The sequence below is a fragment of the Taeniopygia guttata genome, chromosome 1A (genome assembly GCF_048771995.1).
Source record: "Taeniopygia guttata chromosome 1A, bTaeGut7.mat, whole genome shotgun sequence".
In the NCBI taxonomy this organism is placed as follows: Eukaryota; Metazoa; Chordata; class Aves; order Passeriformes; family Estrildidae; genus Taeniopygia; species Taeniopygia guttata.
Genome location: NC_133025.1, coordinates 12,519,468 through 12,541,567, shown reverse-complemented (window position 1 = coordinate 12,541,567; position 22,100 = coordinate 12,519,468). Strand labels below are relative to the sequence as shown.

Below are 22,100 nucleotides of genomic sequence, written 5' to 3'. Positions count from 1 at the left end.
TCCTAGTATCTATTTTAAACCTGCACTCTTTTCAGTCTGAAGTCACTCCCCCTTGTCCTGTCACCGCATGCTCTTGTAAGAAATTCCATCTTTCCCTTCAGACACTGAAACAAAATTTCTGAAAATAATTTCTCATTTATTTTCTATTTGAGACTGTTTTATTCAAATCTTGTTTAAAGAAAGTCCTTAAATGTTTATTAAATCAGTCTTTAATCAACCTTTAGGTTGACTTGAGTCTTTTTCCCACATGTGCAGTCCCCAGAGATTAATTTAGAGACAAAAGACAAAGCCAGGTGGCACTTGTTCCTCTTTCATTTACCCTCTGTGAAGGCTTACCCATGAAGTAAGTTATTAATTATAATTATTTATTTATATGATTTGTTCATGTAAACCACAAACTTAGCTCAGGGCAGTCGCCCTAAATAAAATTACTGTTCTTTGCCCTCTAGCACACACCCTGGCTTTTGCTGATCATTTTAGTCCTTTCCCCCTGAAGAATTTTCACCTCTGATTGAGGTTTTTAGAGCAAGTGTGCCAATTCAGTCTCCTGAACAAATGTCTACATAAGTAATTGCATCTTACTTGCCAAATTTCCCTGACAATTTCAGCTGAATATGGTCAGGACAGATGACTTTCTCCATAACATCGCATTGAGGAAACCATTGGGACAGGAAGAGAAAAGCAGAGTCAAAATGCGTATTTCAGAACACAGAGATCTCATTTCTGCTGCTTTAATTAGACTGAACTTGCATCTCAAGTGAAAACTGAAATAACAACTTGGAGGCATTTAACCAGTGGATGGAAGCCTCCCACCCAGCACGAGTGCTCTGTGCATTTTCCCTCCTGGCCCCAGCAGCAGAACCAGCACCATTTCCCAGGCAGGTTTAACATGTCAGTCTGACTGCTCTCGAAGAAATTATCACTGAAGGTTCCAGCCCTGGTAGTAAGCACAGTCCAAAATGCACCCCCTTCATAACACACAGTAAATGGTCAATGAACCCCATTTGCAAGGCACTGGAAGAAAATGGTTCACACTCCTGCCCTGAAAGGCTGTGTACAACACAGCCCCATGTTCCTGAAGGCATCTTCTTCATTGTACTTACAAATTATTTTATTCAGAGATCCCTTAATAAGGCAGTATTGGAGGAGAATATATTTTTTAAAGACAATGGGTTAAACAAGACAACCCTACAGAGATGATCATGCAAATTCAACAATGCATTAAAAATCAACCCATTTATTTGCATAAGCAGGATGACTATCCACCTGTGGGCAGTGTGGCTGTGTGTCCTTTCCACAGCTGGAGGTGGCAGAGCCATGCAGCAGAGGCAGCACACAAGGGTCAGTCCCATATAGGCTCCTGCCTCTGCTCTCCTCAGCCAAAACAACCTCTTCAAAGTGCAACCTGTTAACAAGAACAGCTTAGCAACCCATGTGAAACCAGTGTAATCTGTGAGATACTTCAGCACAAAATGCCAACATCAATCATTGGGTATGCATTATTTTCTGCTCCAGCCCAGGCTCATAGCTTGCCTAGCATCAACTGCGTCCCTCACAGTGGTGGGGAACCAACACAGTCTGTGCTGGCATCAAACCTGATTTCACAGGCCACCACTGTGGGGTTGGGGTAGAACCAATTTCAACTTCATACAGTCACTCACTGATTTTCCTGGAGCCAGTGTTGTGGATGTCATCCTGAATTTCCAGAGTAGAAGCAGCCACTAGTCATTAGTAGCTGGCACAAGGTTAAACTCTGCTAGTGCAGGTAAGAAATAACCTTTTCTTTGATATTGTAGAAAACCCTCTTTGGTGCACCATGAGATGAGGTACTTTACTGTAGGGCACCTGAGCCTTTTTGAAGCCCTCCCTTGCATGAATTTTCCCCAGTGCCTTCCCTCACCAGAGAAAGGTGCAGGTGGCCATGCATTTGTGTAAGGGCAGAACAAGCACCAAACATCCTTATTGCCATCTGATTTTAACTCAAATAGTTGTGGTTTAGGAAGGAAAATTCTTTTAAAAAATGCTGTAATTGACATATGGGGTTAGCAATGCCTTGAGCTGCCAGTGAGCCTTAGCACCTGATGTAGTCTTTTTGTGTTCAGAACTCTTTATTCCTCTGTAAGCAGTTCATACCCTCTTGCATAGCCCCAAGCACACAAATAGATCTAGGCTAATGGAAGAGTGAGGTTAATATAAAGAGGAACCTCATAACCTCTAAGTTGTTTTTCTTTCAAAGGTCTTACTTACCATGTCAGGATGTTCCTCTTCTAGGAACAGGATGGGATGCCTCCCATTTTTCTTTTATTTCTCATCACTTTGAAAAGATTAATTCCTGCTTGGAATTTTCTCTGGGGATATATGGAACTTGCATATTGCCTTTTGGCTGATTGACACATTAGACCTGATTAGTCACTTGCTTTTTAGCTGGCAATAAATAGCAGACAATATCAGAGTGGGACTATAGACTGGTGTGGAGTAACACCAAATAGTAGTTAGTAGGTGCCGTTTCTCTAAGCAATATTTAACTACATTTAAGACAGCATAGAAACTTTTTGAAAAAGCACAATCAGTTACTGGAGATATATATATATATATATATATATATATGCCACAAAAGCAAAACCCCAGAGTTAATAGTTGAACAATTTTATTTCTTTAGTAGAGTCTCTTTCAGGCATTGCCAGTATTATTTTTGTAATAATTATCATAAATATGATGTAGTTTTTAGATGAATGTGAATATAGGAATTGAAAAGAGTTTGGATATGTTACATGTCTTTATAAGAAAAGAATCCAAATTCATGATCCTCTTCTGTGAACCTCACCTGTAAGGTAGGAAAAACACCAACAAAGAAAGTTCAATACAGAAAAGGTTTATTTTGAACTTCTTTCTAGAAGTAGCTCAATTCCTGCATAATTGTTCTGCATTATTTGTATTTGCTCCATTAATAGAACAAAAATACAGAGAAAATGGAACAGATAATGCTGGTAAAGTGGCAGTACACAAGAAGCTGCGCTGTCGTTGCTGATGCCCATGGCAGGAGAAATGTGATGCAAGCCCAGGCTGCAGCAAGCAGTGCCCCTCCTGCCCTGCACTCCTGTCCCCAGGGTGCAGATCTCTCCTGCCATGGAACAGCAGCAATTGGCTCCTGGTCTGCATCATCAAGCAGGGGATGACAGTCACAGAAAGATGCTGATCACTCAGCTGGTTGCTGGCCCTCTGCCCGAATCTCCTGTTTCTCACACGCATGCAGAGATCCAGTAAACAGCACAGAGTTGGGTATTATTGGTATTACTTGGCGTTTGTTTGCATTCAGACACATTCTCGAGCTCTCCTCTGCATGTGGTCTGTGTTCCAAGAGTTTGCTGTTCTCTGCCTCATAAAGGAATGCTCTGATTGCCATCGTTGTGTACATTGTGAATTGTGTCCTGGGCTGTTGCATAAACAGCATCTCTGAAGTCCTGGTTCACTGCTAATAAAAGTTTTCTTTCCCACTGTCTGCAAAGAGTCCTCTCTTCCATCCTGACAGCTTGGGAGATAGAACTGCTGTACAAAATACCTTCTGTGCCTTAGGTGTGCCTTCTTCTTGTATGTTGAGCCAGGGAAGCTCAATACATTAAATTCCCACACTGAAACAAATACGAAAAACCCGTCTCCTGGTGCTGCATTGGCCACAAAGCTGGCTCTGGGGTGTCCTGCCATTTCAGCTGACAGAGGAAGCCACCATATCCAGTCCTTCTAAAGAAATCAAAATGTTTGATTTTGGAGACAGTTTGGTCCAATTCTGACTTGCATGACTGAGTACACCTATGTGGTAAATTGCAGAAACGTATGTAGTGATCCTATAGTTTCATTTGTATTCATTCCAACAGAGCTTAAATAAATACTTTTATTCATATTTTTAAATGAGACTTAATTCCTCAGCTCTCTTCCCTTTATGTGCTGGAGCAGTGTATATTTTTTTATTTTACTCTGTACTTAGCATGGTCACTGGCCTTGTCAGCAGATATAGAAATGCTAACGTAGAACTATAGCATGAAGTTCTGTTGTATTTTATGAAAGCACTGAAAATCCTAAAATAGTTGCAATGGGGGACATGGTAGGGAGTGCAACCAGAACCTCACACTGGTGATGTGATCCTGGGACTGTGGCCAAAGTCCTGTCACTGCCAGGTGCAGCAAGGCTCCAGCTTTACATCTGCCTCTAGAAGTCCAAGGTGGAAAAGGCGACACAGCTCTCCTTCCCCAAGCAGAGGAAGAGGGTGTCTAAAAGCCCTAGGAGCATCAGGTCAGCATAGTTTTGCATTTCAGGACACACAAATTGGTGTAAATAGAGCTTTCCTACATGTCCAGAAAGCAGATACCATAGAAGCTTTTGTTTACTCCTATTTGTATTCTGACAGTTTGAAGATGAGTTTACCCTGGGCATCCACTGTATATGAAAAATTTAGCATTAGTATTATTATTACTTTTATTCTTCTTCCTTTTCAAGGTAGCTGGCCTAGTAGCCAAGTAAAATATAATATATTTTGGTTTTCATTTTCGCACAATTCCTTTCTGGTGTTTTCTGACTTTTCATAAGCAAGCTGGGCATGATCCATTAGAGAGGGCACACTGCTGGCTGAGAAACTGCACTCATAAAGTAGCTTTCAACATCTTACTCCTGAACTGAGAGGCCTTTTCAATGACTTAGAATGGCTCTGTACTGAGCTCATTAATATTAATTAGAGAAAGGTTAAAGAATATGTATGAAGAGTGTGCATGAGTCAAGACAGATATTGGAAGAACTTTGGCTGAAAGAAATCAGACTTCAGATACAACACTTGCAAATACTGAAAGGTTTTGAAATCTCTGAGATAATACTGGTGTTGTGGAGTACTGAACTTGGAAAAGAGGGATTAAATGAGCAACTGGAAAGAAAGTAAAACAATTCCTGTTAGCATGAGAGCTCTGTAAGAGAAAAACAAATCACATTGCATTATATTTCTACCTGATCATGAGGAAACAGAATGACAAACTTTGTGGTACATTACATGCCTTCTAACTGTGGGTCACTAATGAGAATTAATTATCCTTTAGACAAAACTTTTGTGGCCTAAAATATAGAAGCTCTGTGTGCAGCTACAGATACATGTCAAAGATATCCTTCATTACATGCCAGTGATTTTTATTACCAACCAAACCATTTTGGTTTAGGAATTTTCTTTTGCTATGCATGAAACAATCACTACAAATTATTCTATAAATTTAGAAGAGTACAAAAAGAACACAGAAAAAAAAGCAGAATGGGACTTCTGATTTGAAGAGTCATGCATAAAGATATACATGTGTAAATAAGTTTATATTATTTATTGTTGTCTTTTTTATGTCCACAGGGCTACAGCTACTCATAGGGGCCAAGTTATATTCAAGGATGCCTTAGCACAACAGCTGTGTGAACAGGGAGGTAAGACTCACCATAATTCTAAAAATATCTGGCAAATGTGGTTTTTCATTGTAACTGCATGTCAGTGTTACTCTTCATGAAAGCTATTCTATAGAAAACCTTGAATCAGGATCTTACTTACATTCTTGAATCTGAGTTTCTTTGGTTTTGTACTTCCCATTGTCTATCCAGGTATCCCGCTTTTCCTTTCTGCTAAGTGTTGGGGAATATACAAAACTTTAAGTAGCATTATGCACATGCCTGAAATCAGCCTGTAATAGCCAACATTTCTGTGAGAACCACAAGCTGAGTTTTAACCCTCACTGTATTAACTTTAAGCAATATGGCTGCAGGAGAAGCTTTGTTTACTATGCAGCTCAGACATGTACTTGTAAAAAATCTGCCTTCCCATTTTGTGAAAGTAGGCCATTGAATTTTTGCCTGTCACGTACAACATTTGATCATTTTTATAGCTAAGCAAAATGTTTGCCTTACACAAACTTTAAAAATCTAATTGTTTTCACAGCTTACCCTTTCAATGAATAACCTAAAACATAAATGTCCTGTTCTCATCTGTTGTCTACAAAAAGTACTTTGCTTTGAACCTGCTTCATTAAGACAGCAAGAAGTAAAGAAGGTATCCATAACTTTTGGTACAGGAGAGAAAGGAATTTCCAGCAGAATATATATCAGCAAAATATATCAGCAAAATTCCAGTGAATTTTATAGCATAAAATATATAATATATATTTTATATCAGCAAAATTCCAGTGATATTTCCATGTGAAAAGAAACAATGAAACACAGGTCAAATGACTTAAAATAAAGATTTTTAAATGGGAAAAGTGTGATATTAACACACAAGAAAAAATCCCATAAAACATATTTCTTGGAGGCATTAGAGCTATAAGGTTGGGATTTTTTCCTATGAGTTTGGAAATATGGTTTTTGCAATAAAAAGCTGTTGAACTTTATTTCAGGAGCATAACTTGAGTTATTCATATAAAGTATCAATAGTAGCTCAGTGATAATGAGGAAAAAACATTTCAACTTTCAACTTCATATTCAAGTTTTCACTTTTCTTGTAGCTCAATGGCAGTAGGAAGAGGGATTCAGAGAAGTGAAAAAATATCAGCTAGCAGGTTAGGATGTTGGTTATACTTTGGAGGAAATAAAAATATGTAACACAGTGCTGGCAATGAGAAGAGAGTGTTATTGTGATCTGGATGGAAAGTCATTTGGGTCAGCCACAGTTTTGCTGTGGAGATGGAAGAACATCTGGAGAAATTAACAGGAGGTAATTGTGCACCTGTAATGGGAGTGTGGGAGTGTAATGTTTCAGTGATGGGTGTGTGGGCACCTGGAACAGAAGTGTTGGAGGGATCATCATTTGGGACATGCTGAGGAGGATGGGGAAGGTATCTCACACAGGCTGCTTGCTGGATGGATGTGAGTCAAGAGTGGAAAAGTAAATATGCAGAGTAATCAGCGTAAAGTGACAAAAACCAGAACAGAAACAGATTAAATTCTCCAAGGCATAACTGCAGAGTGAGCACACCACAGCCAAAGACAGTCTGGGGCAGCCAGAACAGGTGAGGAATGGAGAGGGAAGTTGGAGTTATATTGATGGCAGTGACAGAGCTGGGAGTGACCACGATGGTGAGAGCTATGCACAAGCTGAATGGAAATAAATGACTGTCAGTGTCAGAACTGGCAACAGGGTCAAGGAGAATATGGGCAAAGCAACAAGATTTCTCCTTGCTAGGAGAAAATACCTTGGTAAGCAGAGGCAAGCTGGTAGATATCCATCTATACAGACCTGACAATCCTTCTTCAGATGTTTTGTTTGCTGAGATTTTAGTGGAAGAGCTGACCAAAAAAAAAATTTATTCTTTTACCCTTCTCTGCTTTACAGTTCTGCAATTTTGGAGCATATCCTAACCTCAGATCAACATTTTAGCAACACTTATGTTGGTTAGAACAGTAAGACCTTATGTTACTGTGTGCTGTCCCTGAGTTCACAGCAACTCCTCAGAACAAGAAGAAAATAGAACTTGGGTATTGGTTGTATTCAGAATATAAAGGATGCTGAGATGTCCCCCTGGCTGCTCAGCTGTGATAATCTCTTTGCTGCCCCCTCCTCCCATCCAGTCACTGATAGCCACATCCTGCACCAGCTCCCTGAAAGGGCCTTCAGCTTCCCTACCTTGCCACAATCTCCCACATCCTTATAACTTTTTCTGTTCCCTGTGATTTTCCCAGCAATTCTCTTTGCTTTATACACAGTCCCTTCAGAGACATCCTAGATTTATCATCCCCAAAGTGTGTGTACTGCAGTACCTCTGCAACCCTTGGATTTGGCTTAGGCATGGGTCACCTAGAGGTGCTGTTCTGTGAGCAGTGGACAGCGTGTGACAACTGTAGCTTTGTAGAATGTGTACATCTGTAAAATCTGTAGATCATATTTCCCTGCAATACTGATGTGAAGTTTTCTCTTGGCTCTTGTCCCACATTTTTATCCTCACCATGGCTTCTCTCTCCCCTTGGTTTCCTAGCTCAGACACAGTTTCTTGACTTGGATATTCAACCACTGCATTGCCCATTAGCCTTTTTCCCACCCCATCCAGGCTCTCCTCTGCCTTTTTGTTCTTATTTCTTCAGCACAGTGTGCATTGCATTAATCTCTAGCCACTGCATACTATTATCATCCTTATATTATTAGAATTAATTTTCCTATTCAAAGAAAAGAGGCTTTCTTTGAAGTAGACCCTACTTCATTTATTCCATTTTCATCAACACTACTCATGTAAACAAAGGATTCTTTCAGGAAGAATTAGTGAATTTATTTAGATGCAAATATCATATTAATATATATGCAAAACAGCAAGGTAGATTGGCATAGATGAGGTTTTATAGTCTGTTTTTAGCCCTAAACATTACTATACTTAAATCATGCACTGAATGATGTGACATATTAAGTAAAGAAAAATAAAACCACAGGGTAACTTCATAGATTTATTACAGGACATCTTCTTAATAAGTATGTTCACTATAGGTGATATCACAGTTCCTAATGTCTAGTGAAAAGGATGTACATGAAGATGTGAAAATAGCAAGGAATATCAAAAATCACATTTACTGTTGTTGTCCACCCTCAGATGTGCATTAATAAATCCTGACAGAGTTAATGGAATTTGTGCAGTGAAAGGAATTTTTTTTTTCTATTTTGAAGAGAATTAGAGGATGATAAAGGGTAGTGTTAAGGGATGGCAATGCCATATGTATAATGTAAATGTAGTAAGAAATGATGCCATAGGAAAAGACACCAAAGAAAGTAAAATAATTGCTTAAAAATATCTGTGTTCAGAATATAATACATATTTTAGGTAACTAAAGAGATGTTTAAGAGGTGATGTAAGCTTTAAAATTTATGAGAATTGTATTGAAGAAAGGAGACATAAAAATTATCATAGAAAAAGTTCATCTAGTACAAACAGGAAAAAAACCCAAACAAGCCAAAACTGTATAGGAGAATCTAGAAAAGGTAGAGGTCTTGGCAATACTTTTAAGGATAAATAAGGATCATAATGACTGATTATATTCTTGCCAGTAAAAATAAACTTAATAAACCATATATTTAACTAATTAATATAACAGCAAAATAAATTGAAAATAAGGTAAACTTACTATTGTGCATGTTGATTCATATTTATTTCTGAATTGAGTAGAACAAAAGTCATACATTAGTAAACAGTGGCATAACTAAAATGGAGTTGACAAGACATCAGACCTGGCTGCATTGCATAGTAGAACTCAGAAGAGTTTAGATCTGCATGAAAATAAAAGCATTGCTGGGAGGAGCAGCTGGTGCTGCACAGCCCCACCTGCCTTGGCCACACCAAGCAGGTGATACCAGTTAAGGAGGCTTTTTCCCTGGTACACTGTAACTTTAGATCACTACCACCATTCTTTGGAAAAAGGACTAGAGTGGGAGATTTGTGTGCATTTTAGTTCTGACTGACTAGCAGACAATCTCAGAACAGTAAAACCTAAAAGATGGAGAAGATGAAGGAAGCTGTTCCCACTTAATGCAATATCATTCCCTTCTGCATAATTCCCAGAATTTTTTGCAATCTCATGGTCATTGCAACGGGTTATAGGACTGGGTTTCCCTTCTTAAGAGGCCTCTCTACAGTCTGGCAGATGTCTCCATACTGAAAGAAAATACTGAGAATTGGCCCAGATTCTCTTTTATTTGAGAACTTTTGCCTGAATGTTAGTGCAAGACCTTTTAGGTGTATTTTGTACCTCGTAAAATTTAGGAACACTCTGAAAAAAAAAAAAGCGAAACAGATTTCAGGATCTCAGGCTTGTATTTTACAAGCTCTCAGAGCAGTATTTTACAGAGCAGAGGACTGGAGTGTAGAGCTGGTGTAAAACTCCTCAGTTCATGTGTCAGCAAGAATAAAACAGCCCTTGGGCAACTCACTGACTCCCTGGGGGATGCTCAGTCTCTATAATTCAATAGCAACTTTGTTTACCAGTAGAGAGAAAGTATTGGAGGGAGTCTAAATGAAAGTATTTATTTCCCTTTTTATCTTAATCTGACTGCTAATGACAAGGAGATTAGATTTCATAATCTGCAAAACAGAAGATACCTCTCGCCACACCTCATTTGTCCTGAATTGATGAGCAACAGCTGATGGCCCCTGGCTGTAGAACTCTGAGCACAGTGTTTGTCTGGGAGCATGTGGGCATTGGTGTTACTGTAATTCACCTTCCCTTTATATTAAAAAAACCACAAAGTTCAGCGTTCTCAGGAAAAAAAAAAAAAAAAAAGCATGCTTTTAGTGGTTTTAAGAGTATTTTCTTATGCTGCATTTTCTACCTGTACACAGTCTTGACCCCAAAACTTTATAGAATATGGGTGTCAGTAGTACAAATGGATATTTCTGTGTTTAATTTGCCTTATGCTTGCTCTTTTTATCTGGATGGGAACTAATGTTACTTAACAGTCAACTTAATTACCATGTTTAATGATTTTGTTTCTTATTTTTTCACTGACAACAAGACTACCAACAAATTGTTTCTTTCCTCCTCCCATTCCAGTTTCTAGGAGATGAAATTCCCTTCCCACTTCTTTAACATTTCTCTCCCTTCCAGTTTAACCAAAAAGGGGCATATTTAAATTGACTTAACCTTTCAGCAGCCTTATTTCATACACAGAAAAATTCAACATTTTACTCCAAAACATTCTTCCATTCTCCCTCATCCCAATTACACAGAGTCCTACAATGTCCCCATTGACTTTTGAATTCCCCATTTGCTTCCTCAAGATTCTCATGCCTCCAGTTTGACTGTGGCCTTTTTCTCTCTGAATCACTTTGTATTGCATCCTTTCTTCTCTGCTTTCCCTTGCCAAAGGGACTGTCTTGTAAGACAAGGCAAGCACTCTACATTTCCTTACATTTTCTGTATTGTATTTGCTGATACCTCTTAGATTGCGACCTCAGTTAAGCTCTGCTTCCATTCTTTGCTCAGCACAATTCATCTCTTGTAAAGCTCTGTATACACCCAGGGTGCTGGTTAAAAATCAAATAATAAATTAATTTACTTTACTTTTTAAAAAGGTATGACATTCTTATTCAAGCTAAGAGCCACGCAAATACTCGTTTTAAATTTAAAACCATCCAACCATGGGCCTAAGGAACATCTAACAAAGTGAATAATGGTTTAAAATATTAACTGAGACGGTCTTTCTTTTTCCCTCTCAGTCTTAAGTATTGTATAAGTCCTTTTAGATTTTAAATTTATATCTTTGCACTGTATAGCTACTCTGCTATCATTTCTACTACTGTATAATTTCTTTTATCTTTGTCATATTGTACAAAAAACTCCAGTTGACTTTAGCCACACTGTATGGCTTATGGAAAAATTCATGTTATTTTAAAGTAAGTAGTTCTATAAATTGATTAGAAAGGCAGATCTGAAAATATTTTAAAACAACTGCAGTCAGTTTTGTGATATGTTTTGCACTTCTATTATTTGTGTAATATAATATACAAATATATTCTATTATTTGTATTAAATACAACACTTGAAGATCATCACAGTGCTGCCTTGCAATGAAATATAAAATGTAAGACAGAAATTATTTATAGAGAGAATAAAGTCTATGTTTATCACTCATTAAATGGTACCTTCACAGTCTTTTGTCATATTCAATTCAGGAATTAGAATTACAATCAGAATACCTGAGGCAAAAATATTTGGACTTCTTAGATGCTGTAAAGATTTAGGGAAACTCTCCCCAGCGTAAAGTCTATACTTGCAACAACAACCTTTTTGTCTAACATGAAGTGTTTGCTTAGTTCCACCTCTAATTTTAAATGATTGATTAGTAGCATCAGTATGCACCTGCACAATTTCCTTCCTTTCATTCTACTGGTAAGCAGCTTTGTTGTGCAACGTACTATGCATGCGGTGGAAGAGCCTTTTCAGGAAAAGATCACAAGTCTGTATTTTTTAATCACATAAAGAGACAGTTTTATTAAATAATGGTGAAGTCAAAAGAGTTTGCAAATGTAAGGATGCCAAATTTGTGCTATACCTGTGCCTTTTTGCTGAATGCTGAAATTTTGCATAATCACTTCAGGCAGTGTCATTCATGACTGTGTGTATCCTCGGCTGGGGCCTTTCCACAGAAAGCCTCTTTCAAAGAGCTGTGCCAAACAACCTAGGGTGAATGATAACACAGCCCTTCCTTCTCATTTGGAGGTCTGAACTGCTCTCCTTGGAGAAGGTGGTCTCTTTCTTACTTTCAAAGGCCAATGAAGTTTTCTTGGGCAATTGGTGAGTCTGCCCACGACCCTGGTGTGACCACGCTCCTCCTAGGCGAGCACTGTCAGGATGGCTCTCAGCCACCCCTGTGCTCACAGCAGATCACCCCTCAGTACTGCTCTAAAACTACTGAGAAGGGCGTATTTGGAACATCAGGGACAGAGATTTTATTTTAAACCTAGCCTCTTGGAACAGGAGTATTTCAGGAGTATTAGAAATCCCATGCCATAATGTGCTTCTTTTCCTGCAGGCAAAATACAGAATAGTTTGTGTTGCAAAACCTGGGAAATAATTCAGTTAATCCAGTTTGATCCATTTCTTTCTACAAATAAATTTTAAAAGATTTCTGGTGAAATTTACACATTTCCATGGAAAAACACAATACCTGGGGCTGCAAGGGACAAACACAGTCTTTTTCACTGTAGGATTCACCAGTGCAGTCCAGCACTATTCTGGATTCAGTGCCAAGATTAACATGCAATAATTTCATTTCTCCATGTTTTGTACTGGCATGACTCATCATCAGGTCTTGGCCATTGCTAGAGTCATTATTGGCATTTTTGCTAGAGAAGACAAAGCAGCATGGGTGAATTTCTTGTATAAAAATGGAACAAGTTAGCCACGAAAAGGAAAAATTATTTCAGAGTTCTAAAACAACAGACTCTTAAGAAGGTCTTTTCTCTCAGCTGCAGTAAAGTTTTCCATGGTGGTTTGCAGTTTGTGTGTATATATACACACACATACACACCCTTGTATATGCATACATGCACATTTATATGCCTATCTATGTATGTATGCATGTACATATATGTGTGTGTGTGTGTGTGTGTGTGTATATACATACATATGGATATATGTACATAAGGTTAGGGGAGAGTTATATACACACACATATATGTATATATTTATATGGTTAGTGGATGATGTAAAACGTGTCACTCCTCTAATTGTTAAATTGAAGTTTTCTGTCTAAGGTAAATCCAGATTGCTTGCCATCATTTTCTGGTCTGCAGATACCTCATTTGTTGACTGCTCAGTCTTCTTCATCACCTACTTCTCCATGAAATGTTTCAATTTCATTACCAAATGGCATGCCTTCTTGCAAACCCAGAATTTAAGGACTAAGCAGGAAGAGAAAAACAAAATTCTTGAGATTTGTATTGGACTTTCTATTCAGATGACTATGTGTGAGAGCTCTACACAGATTGCTGTATTCATTTTTATGTTTATTTTTAATCTATTTTTAATTTGTCAGATGTTTGACAGAAATTGCAGTAATTCAGTATTTTATTGCAAATATGCTGAAGAAATCAGGAGTACTGCTGCAATTAAGTCAGTGCCCAACAAAAAACACAGAATCACTACATGAATCCTGGCTTCAAAAATTCTCTTTTTTTGGTAGTTTTATTTTACTAAAATCCAAAAGACAGCTGGAGATACAGATCCATGGCTGAGGTACTGATAGACAAATAGGCAGCTGCTTTCCAGGAGCTTGGTTATATGCACCCCTTTGGCCTTCATGAAAGAGATGTAACCTACTTTGGATTTAAGGTCCAGCAAGGCTATGGATGTGGTAGCTGCCATGGAGTATCTAACACACTGTGTAGCCAGTTTCTAGACTTCCCCATATATTTTTATGTAGCTGTGCCCTTTCAGATACAGTTTGGTTCCATTTGTGTAGTGTTACACCAAGACTCCTGTTGCAAAGTGTTGGTAGAAGGTTACTCAATAAACTTGTGCCCTTTCACGTGCCCCCATTCTGCGTGTCTTTACAACACTCTGGCGTTTCTTGGGAGGCTGGGGAATTGATCAGCATTGCCTGCAAAAACATGCTTTCATATAAGTGTTTGATATTGTGATTTGCAGAGTTAATCTGTTACTTGTTGCCCTAGGAATATTTGGATTACTTTCCCCAATAATATGCCCAGTAAAATGTTGTTCAGTGCAGTATAAAAGATCAAAGTATGACATTTTTTGCCCCTCCTAGACTATTTCTGTTGTTGAGCATAATTTCCACTCTTTGTCAGCCCTTGAGCTATTGAATCTTTATCCAGATTATTTTTAACAATATCTCATCATTCTAGACTTGATCTTTTTTACCATACTGTAAAACTAGTACTGACTTTCATTTATTTCAATGCTTATTTTAATTAAGACAACAATTATTTCTGTTTTACTATTATGTTTTCATAACTTTTGGGGTCTATCACATTTTTCACAATTAAACTACCAGGACAGCTGATTTAAGAGAATATATACCACACAATTTGTTTTCAGCTGAATTGATGTTTAATGCTGCAGTTGAGACCTGTTGCTAGAAGATATTCATACACTGTGTGTCTTTGTTTTCCACAGCCCCGACAGAAGCTCCCTTACATCCTCACCTAGGTAGGTGATTTGTCATTCTTACTATTTAAACTCAGAATCATTGACTTTATTGTAATAAAAAATCTGTAAAGTCACATTAAACTAGGTCTGAGGAATTAAAACAAAAATGGGATTCATATAAAATTGAATGAATTATATCTAATTCTGATTAGTTGTTTCTTCATTGTGATTTTTATTTCTCTTTATTGTTTTTGACTCTTTGCAGTGTGAGTATATCATGCTGCAGACCTTTTGGTCCTAGTTATGTATTAGAGTATCTGTTTGCAAGAGAAACAGGACTGGAGCACCCCTGTTATGAAAACAGGCTGGAAGAGGTGGGATTGTTCTGCCAGGAGAAGGGAAGGCTTCAGTAACACATTAGAGCACTTTCCAGTATTTAAGGGGCTGTAAGGAAGCTGGAAGGAATTTTGTTAAGGGCTTGTAGTAATAGAACAAGAGAGAAAAAGGGCTTTAAAATGAAAGATGGCAGGTTTAGATTAGCTGTCCGGAAGAAAATCTTTACTGTGAGGGTGGTCAGACACTGAAACAGGTTTCCAGAGAAGCTGTGGATGCCCCATCCCTGGAAGCATTCAAGGCCAGGTTGGAAGTGATTTTGAACACTCTGGTGTAGTGAGAGGTGTCCCTACCCATGCCAGAGGTGCTAGAATTAAATTATCTTTAAGGTCCTTTTCAACCCAAGACATTCTCTGATCCATAACCTTCAGTGTGAGACAGCATCTCACACCAGGGCAGGGTTACTGTGAGGAAGGTTTTGTGCCAGTGCAGCTCCAAGGTGGATCCTGGAGCAAGGCACTGCTGCTCCTGCTCTTCAGCCCTGCATCCACCAACCCTTGTGCTGCAGTTTGATTCATCCAGGACAGATTAAACTGATTCTTCCTCAGTTTAAAGAGCAGGAGGCAGTTACTTCATTCATTTAGTGGAAGTATTTGTAGAGAAGGATCTGTCTAACACAATCACAGGTGCCAAAGTGTTGGGATTTTAAGTGAGTTTTTTTGCTCATCATACATAAATCAGACAGTAAATCTAGGTGGAATATTGGAGTCCAAAGTCTGCAGAAAGTGGTGAAAAATATTTTCATAACATAACTCACAGTTTATATTTCTTAGGAAAGTTGACCTTTTTGATAGTAGCAGAGAAATTCCAATGAGCTCATGGATTTTTGCTTATGAGTTGTCAAAACGAATCTCCTGACTATAAGAGCTGTAACACACTCATTAAGACTTCTCATCCATTCTTGTGCCCCTGTTTGCACAATCTGGATAGGGAAGGATTTTTTTCTAAACATTCAGAAAACTAACAATTCGGAACAAAAGTTCTTAAAAGATTTAGTGTGTACTTGATGACTCCATCTTTCCATAGCCATCACACTTTCATGATCAGGACGCTTTTTAATTTTTTTGTGGTACTATGATCCACAGTAAGTCAAAAGCCCTGTAACTAAGAAACCCTGACTTTTTAAAGTAGCATAACATAAAAAGCAGATTTTTAGAAATCTAAAATGCATTTTACAATGCATTTCTTTAGGTAAGGCAACATTTAGAAGGCATGGGATGATTGCACTGGGTTTTTTTTTCATATACTGCTTTGTCTTCTTTGCAGCTGAAATGCACAGTGACAGCATTATCCTGCGAGATGACTTTGACTCTTACGATCAGCAAGAATTGAATCCTGCCATGTGGTGAGTTTCTGCACCACTTTACAAGCGTTTGAGCAAACACAAACATTGTATTTATTGAATGAAATTAAGTATAAACCAAAGTGTTGGTTTGCTTCATTAGGACCTAAATATTTTGGTTTATTAATTAATTTATTAATGAGTGACTGAAAAAAATTCTATGCACATTGAAGTGGGTGACAAATTCTTGTTGATTTCAAATTTTTAAGTAATCCAAAAATAGAACAACTAGAGCTGAGTGCAGTGAATATTTATGAATAAAGATTCTGGTTTCCTGAAAACACAGATTTTCATCAAAAAGGGTGAAGAATTTCAATAATTACACTTTGTGGTTTCAATTTGTTTTTTATTTCATGATGTACATACTTTTGGTGAAGCTAACTATAGCAATAATTCCTTTCAAACTGAAATGAAGTGTTTCCAAATGATTTAAAAAATCATGAGAAATCCCTCCCACCCTTCAAAACCCCAACTGGAATTAAATACCTCTGTCTAATTTTCATGTGATGAAAAGGTAAGAGGTTGAATTTCTTTTTTTTTTCTTCTTTTTTTTTTTTTTTTTTTTTTTTTTTTTTTTTTTGGTGGAAGGTACACTTTTTCAGGACTTTTGTATTGTATAAGAGGAAAACACTTTGCTTCTCAGTTCTATCCAGCAGCTTCCAATTGCTAGGGCTTGGAGGGTTTTGGGATTCCTGAATAGGGTCATTTGTGTTATCACAGTCTGTGTCTGAAACAGCCAGCACAAGATGTTATCATTCTTTAACCAGTAGATGCTATAGAATAATCTCAACCTTCCCATGCATAATAAGGCAGGTACAATTTAGGACAGGTCAGGCAGCAGCTTCATGAACTGTGGCCATAGTGAGAGAGCTCTCAGACAACATCTCACCCTCTGCTCCCCCATTCTCTGCCAAGTGATTGCAGAGCCCCAACCCATGCAGTGGTTCAGAAAACTAGGGAAGAGTTGAGGAAAAATAATCACTTCAATGCTAATAAAGTCAAATATCAATCCCTGGGAGGGGTGGACTCCTTAAGTCACTGCCACAGTCCCAAGTTGTCCAACAGTAAATAACAGGAGGGATGTGTAAAGTAAATATGGAGGGATAACTGTTGGTGGAGCCTATAGGAGTAATCCCCCAGTGCTCCCTTAGCTAGAAGAGGGGAGTTGGAAACAGTGGCAGACTGTTAGCTTTAGTCGAAAGGAGTGTTCTTTTAGCAAAGATAACTCTTAGACAGACCTCTGAATCTTAAATATTAATATTTTTTCCACCACAGTGACCATAAAGATAGACAATAGTTTCATATGATATATGTGTACAAAGCCCCAGAAGAGGAAGCTATACATCTCTCTTGATACAAAACTAATTCTGTTCTGTATAGTGAATATATATACAGTATATAATATCCAGATAAACACAGCTCTTGGTCTTAGCATGAAGTTTTGAAGGTTGGAGTCTTCTTTTTAGGTAAGACTGTTTCTGAGTTTTCTATTTCTTTCAATCCTATTTCATAAATATAACTAAATTTATTGTTTTAATTCATTCAAGACACAGAAATATTTTACTGAGTTAGTTTATCTTGTTCAAATAAATCCTTGATGAGCATTTTACTACTTACCTGCATTTATTAGTTAATACATTCTTTCTGTGACATTCATTTTCCTTTTTATTAAGAACTGTCACAGCTTTCCATCTGTGCAGGTTTTTCATAGCTTAACCATCTTATGTAAAAATGCCATGGTTTACAGAATTTTACTGATATTTTTATTTTGTAGATGCTCATTTTAATAGGTTTTAATGTGTGCCTACAATTTTTGCTCCTATTGTTCCTCTTGTATCAGCTCTTTAAATGTTTTTTCTGGACTAGAGGCATTAAGGATGTGTGATACTATTTAAAAACCTCTTTATGGGTATGGACAGATCAAGGACTCTTAATGGGTTGCAGAAGAGCTGCCAAGGTAGATAGCTTTAGCAGCAGTGTGTTAAATGGACTTGAGTGAAAAGAAATGAGAAGAGGCATTATTTCCCTGCAGATGCCTCATAACTCACAGAGGGCTTGTCTGTTGGGAGCCTTCATAATTTATTTATCCATTGCTCTCAACTTTAAATTCATCCTTGCTTGTAGAAGTCTCAACAGAGAAATTTCAGATTAAAAGAGCCCCCAGTCTTCTGCTCCTTTTGTTTGCAGGATGTAGATTTGGTCCCTCTGGAATAAACTTCACCACCTTGCTTGGTGAGTCAGCGCAGAGGTGGGTGCTAAGAGAGAGTCCAAAAACTCACCACAATCCTGAGACGGATTTTCCTGAGACAATAGCAGAAAGCCAGCATTTTCAGCAATGCTAAACAGAAGTAGAGCACGAATAAAAGAAACCATAATGATGTATCATGAGCTTTTCAGCACAAAGAATTTCTGCAGTAGCTCTGCCTCCAGTGAAGACCCACTTAGTGGCAGAAAGCTAATTCTCGTCTGATTGTCTAGTGGGAGTAAAATCAGGAATTATTAACAGTTGTTGCCATCCACCCTAAAATTGCGGTTTTTCCCCTGGCAGCTGCTAAAATCCCATATTTACCACAACCAATTGCAGTGAGTGCTGGAGCAGCATTTCCAGCTCTGCTCGTCTGGTCTGTGTGAAGCAGCTGCCTCGTGTGCACAGACCCCAACAGGGCCGTGCCACAGGGCCCCTTACACTGAACCACTCTAATAGTTTCTGAAGCCATTATTTGTGTACAGATGAACAGAGAAGTGCCTGTATTTTCCTCCAGTCTTTTCTTCCTAAATCCTACATAACACTGGCTTGGAAGTGATTAATATTTTCCCACTCCTCCCGCTTCCCCTTCTGGCATGTGTAGCTCTGGCAGAGATGTACCATCCAAGTGCACCAGCTAAGCAGTTTATATCCTCTCTATGTGTCCAATTTTATGAGTCCCAGCAGAGCCTGTGTGTCACTCCATTGCTGGGAGAGACCTCACATCAAATTACTATTTTGCACAAGAGCACTGTATGATTTCGAGAGTGACTGCCTGCTCTTTCAAATTCATTATAAGACACATCCTTCCCAGCAGCCATCTGTTTCTTTGGAGGCTCAGAAACGGAGAAGGAGTGGCTGTGAGTGTTTTTGGAGCTGCAGAAGGAAGAGAAAAGAAAGGCTCTTTGTAAAAGAAAAGTCACAGCACCACAGTTCCTGACCTAAATCAAAAATTTGGTGACTGGAAGAAAACAGGAGAAACTGCGAAAGTGGGAAAGGGACAAGGAGAGAGGAGGCAACAGGAGAGGACACATGCTTATGTGAACATAGAAGAAACATAGAACAAAGAAGGAGGATTTCTCTGCTGGGAATGCAAGAATGGGGGCATTTTCTCATTTTCTTGGGAAACAGCCCACTTTGAGAACCTTCTTGTATGGTGTGTCAAACTAATGTTTATAATCTTTTCTTCCAGTGTCCAGTCATGTCAGAGTATGGCCATTCCCACAGTCCCCAACCCACAGGCAAAAGCCTGCTTACTTAAGCAAGGATTTCCTCATTTCTTGAGTTTAATTTGCCACCAACCTTACAAAGATCTCTTGTCTTGTGGAAAAAATATGTTTCACATAATCATAAATGTCCAATGTATTATGTAGCTGACATGTACTAGCTGAGGAAGTTAAGGTAGGTAAGTGATTCCCACACCACCATAAATGTAGCACCATTGTCCATGCCCAGCCAGCCACTGCTGACTTGTTGAACTAGAAGTGTTTAGTACATTTTTAATTTAGAAAATTTAAATAATACAAGAAATTAGTGTCTATGAGACTTTCTGAAAACTGACAGGACACTGTTAGATCAGAAAGTCAGGAACCATGGAAGTAACTGATTTCTTCAGTAGGGAAAGGTAATCTGCACCAGTACCAGTTGCCAGGAAATGACTGGATGAATAGAGGTTCAGTATGTGTAGTATGAAGAAGACTGTCTAGGCCATTGAGCATCTGTTCCTGTCACCATCTTGTCTCCATGTAACCTCATAAAACAGCAGTGGAGAGCATAAAGAAAGTGCTGTACAAGAACTAAACCAGGCTAAACAAGAACAACTATTAAAAAAAAAAATCTGTTTAATCCTATGATAAATAATCAAATGTTAATAAATGCATAAATTAGTAAAGAATAAATGTCGGCATTAATGCATATTTCTGTATAAAACAGTTTTAATAGTAGGAGTAGAGAAAGCAGGGGATTCAGTACATTTAAAGGAGAAAGAGGCAGCACAGAAGTGTTTTGCTGGCTTGAACTCTCCTTCCCAATCTAATGTCATGTTTCATCTCAAAGCCTATCAGCACACCAAGCAGCAGTCACTTACAGAAGGCGCACTTGTCAAAGATGACATGAAGAATAGTTGAGCATGTAAAATCAATCAATAAGAAACAGAGATTCTCTTGGTCATCACTTCTTCATGGCATATGAGAAATGTACAGATACTGCGATATTTCCAGTGGCAAAGAGGTTGAGGAAAGCTTTGTGACAGGAGAGAGAGGTCCTAAAGTGGTTTCCAAATTGCACTAAAACGGTGGGATTAAACTTCAGAAAGATTTATGTTTAAAAATCTCTTGGCAGTTTGCAAGGTTTATCTTCTTTATGGTTCAGACATCACAAAAGACATCAGTCAATATAATGTCCACATACTCAGGTATTGCAGAGGGAAAAGGAATGACAAATAGGGGTGAGGAAACAGCAGATGTTTCCCCCTCAGCAAAGTGAAGAACAATAGCAGCGAGAGGTGGGACTCTCTAAACCAGAGATGAGAGAGATGGCAGGTCTGTGGAGAAGTCATCTCGATAAATGCGACACATGTCAGCAGCAGCAGCAAGGACCAGCTGTGAAAAGAAAGCTGAAGTGATTTTAATGTGCTAAGATTTTAGTCTAGGCAGGTGAGAAAGATAATGTAGAAAGCTGCACCCAGCCAGGGCAATTAATACTGTCTTCTGTTTGTATAAAGAGAAAAGAAATTAACCTTCCTGTCTGCAGCAGGAGAGGAGCAAATTGGATCATTTCTAAACGCGTAGTACTATGACGATGATCTGAGGAACAGGAGATCAATTATCTTGCTCTTCATGTGTTCTTGTCAAGCTAATGAGCAGTTTATTGTCAAAGGTAATGCACTTCAAAGACAGCACAAAGGTTTGAATCAGGATTACCAACAGCCATCCAATTTTGTACAAAAGTAATCCTAGAAAGGACAACTGATGATGAAACTGCTGTATTAGCAGGACAGTGTTTCTGGATTTCCAGACAATATTTCATAGACCACGTTACAGAAGTTACAGAAGTAGAACAGGTTAATCACTTTTCATCTGTTGAAATATAAGAATTAGAGAATTAAAATATCCCTTGGATTATGTAGCCTGACCTTTCAGGAAGGACTAAGTGGTCCCTACAAAGTATTCATGGCAAAGTTTTCCTGCCATATCTGTCTCTTTGCATGTATCAGGAGTCCAGGTAGATGCTCCACTATAAAATTCAACAATGTAGGGGCATACAATGAAAATAATTTTTATAATAGCTAGAATCCTACAGAATCACAGTAATTCTTCTAGTTCCTGTCCCTCTGCTCTTCAGCTGTCGGAACTTCGGGATCAAGTGAAATTTAGATAGCACAAAACATGTCCCTTGTGAACTCTTCTTCTGTGCTTTCTCTCAAGTGCCACTTTATTCACTCACATAATCTCTTCTTGCCTTTTATTGAGAAATAAAATTATTTGCTGACTGTGACTTCTGTAAGTAAATATTAATTCACTGATGTTG

General features: G+C 38.3%; 1 protein-coding gene across 2 annotated transcripts in view; it reads left to right on the top strand.

Moving 5' to 3' along the window:
• The window catches only part of RELN (reelin), a 276,674-nt gene that overhangs the window by 106,872 nt on the left and 147,702 nt on the right, over positions 1–22,100 (top strand). For both annotated transcript variants that reach the window (XM_030291632.4, XM_072919453.1), the window contains exons 4-6: positions 5,375–5,445; positions 14,620–14,652; positions 16,252–16,330. In XM_030291632.4, the coding sequence (XP_030147492.4) occupies positions 5,375–5,445; positions 14,620–14,652; positions 16,252–16,330 (183 nt within the window). The remainder of the gene's footprint in view (positions 1–5,374; positions 5,446–14,619; positions 14,653–16,251; positions 16,331–22,100) is intronic.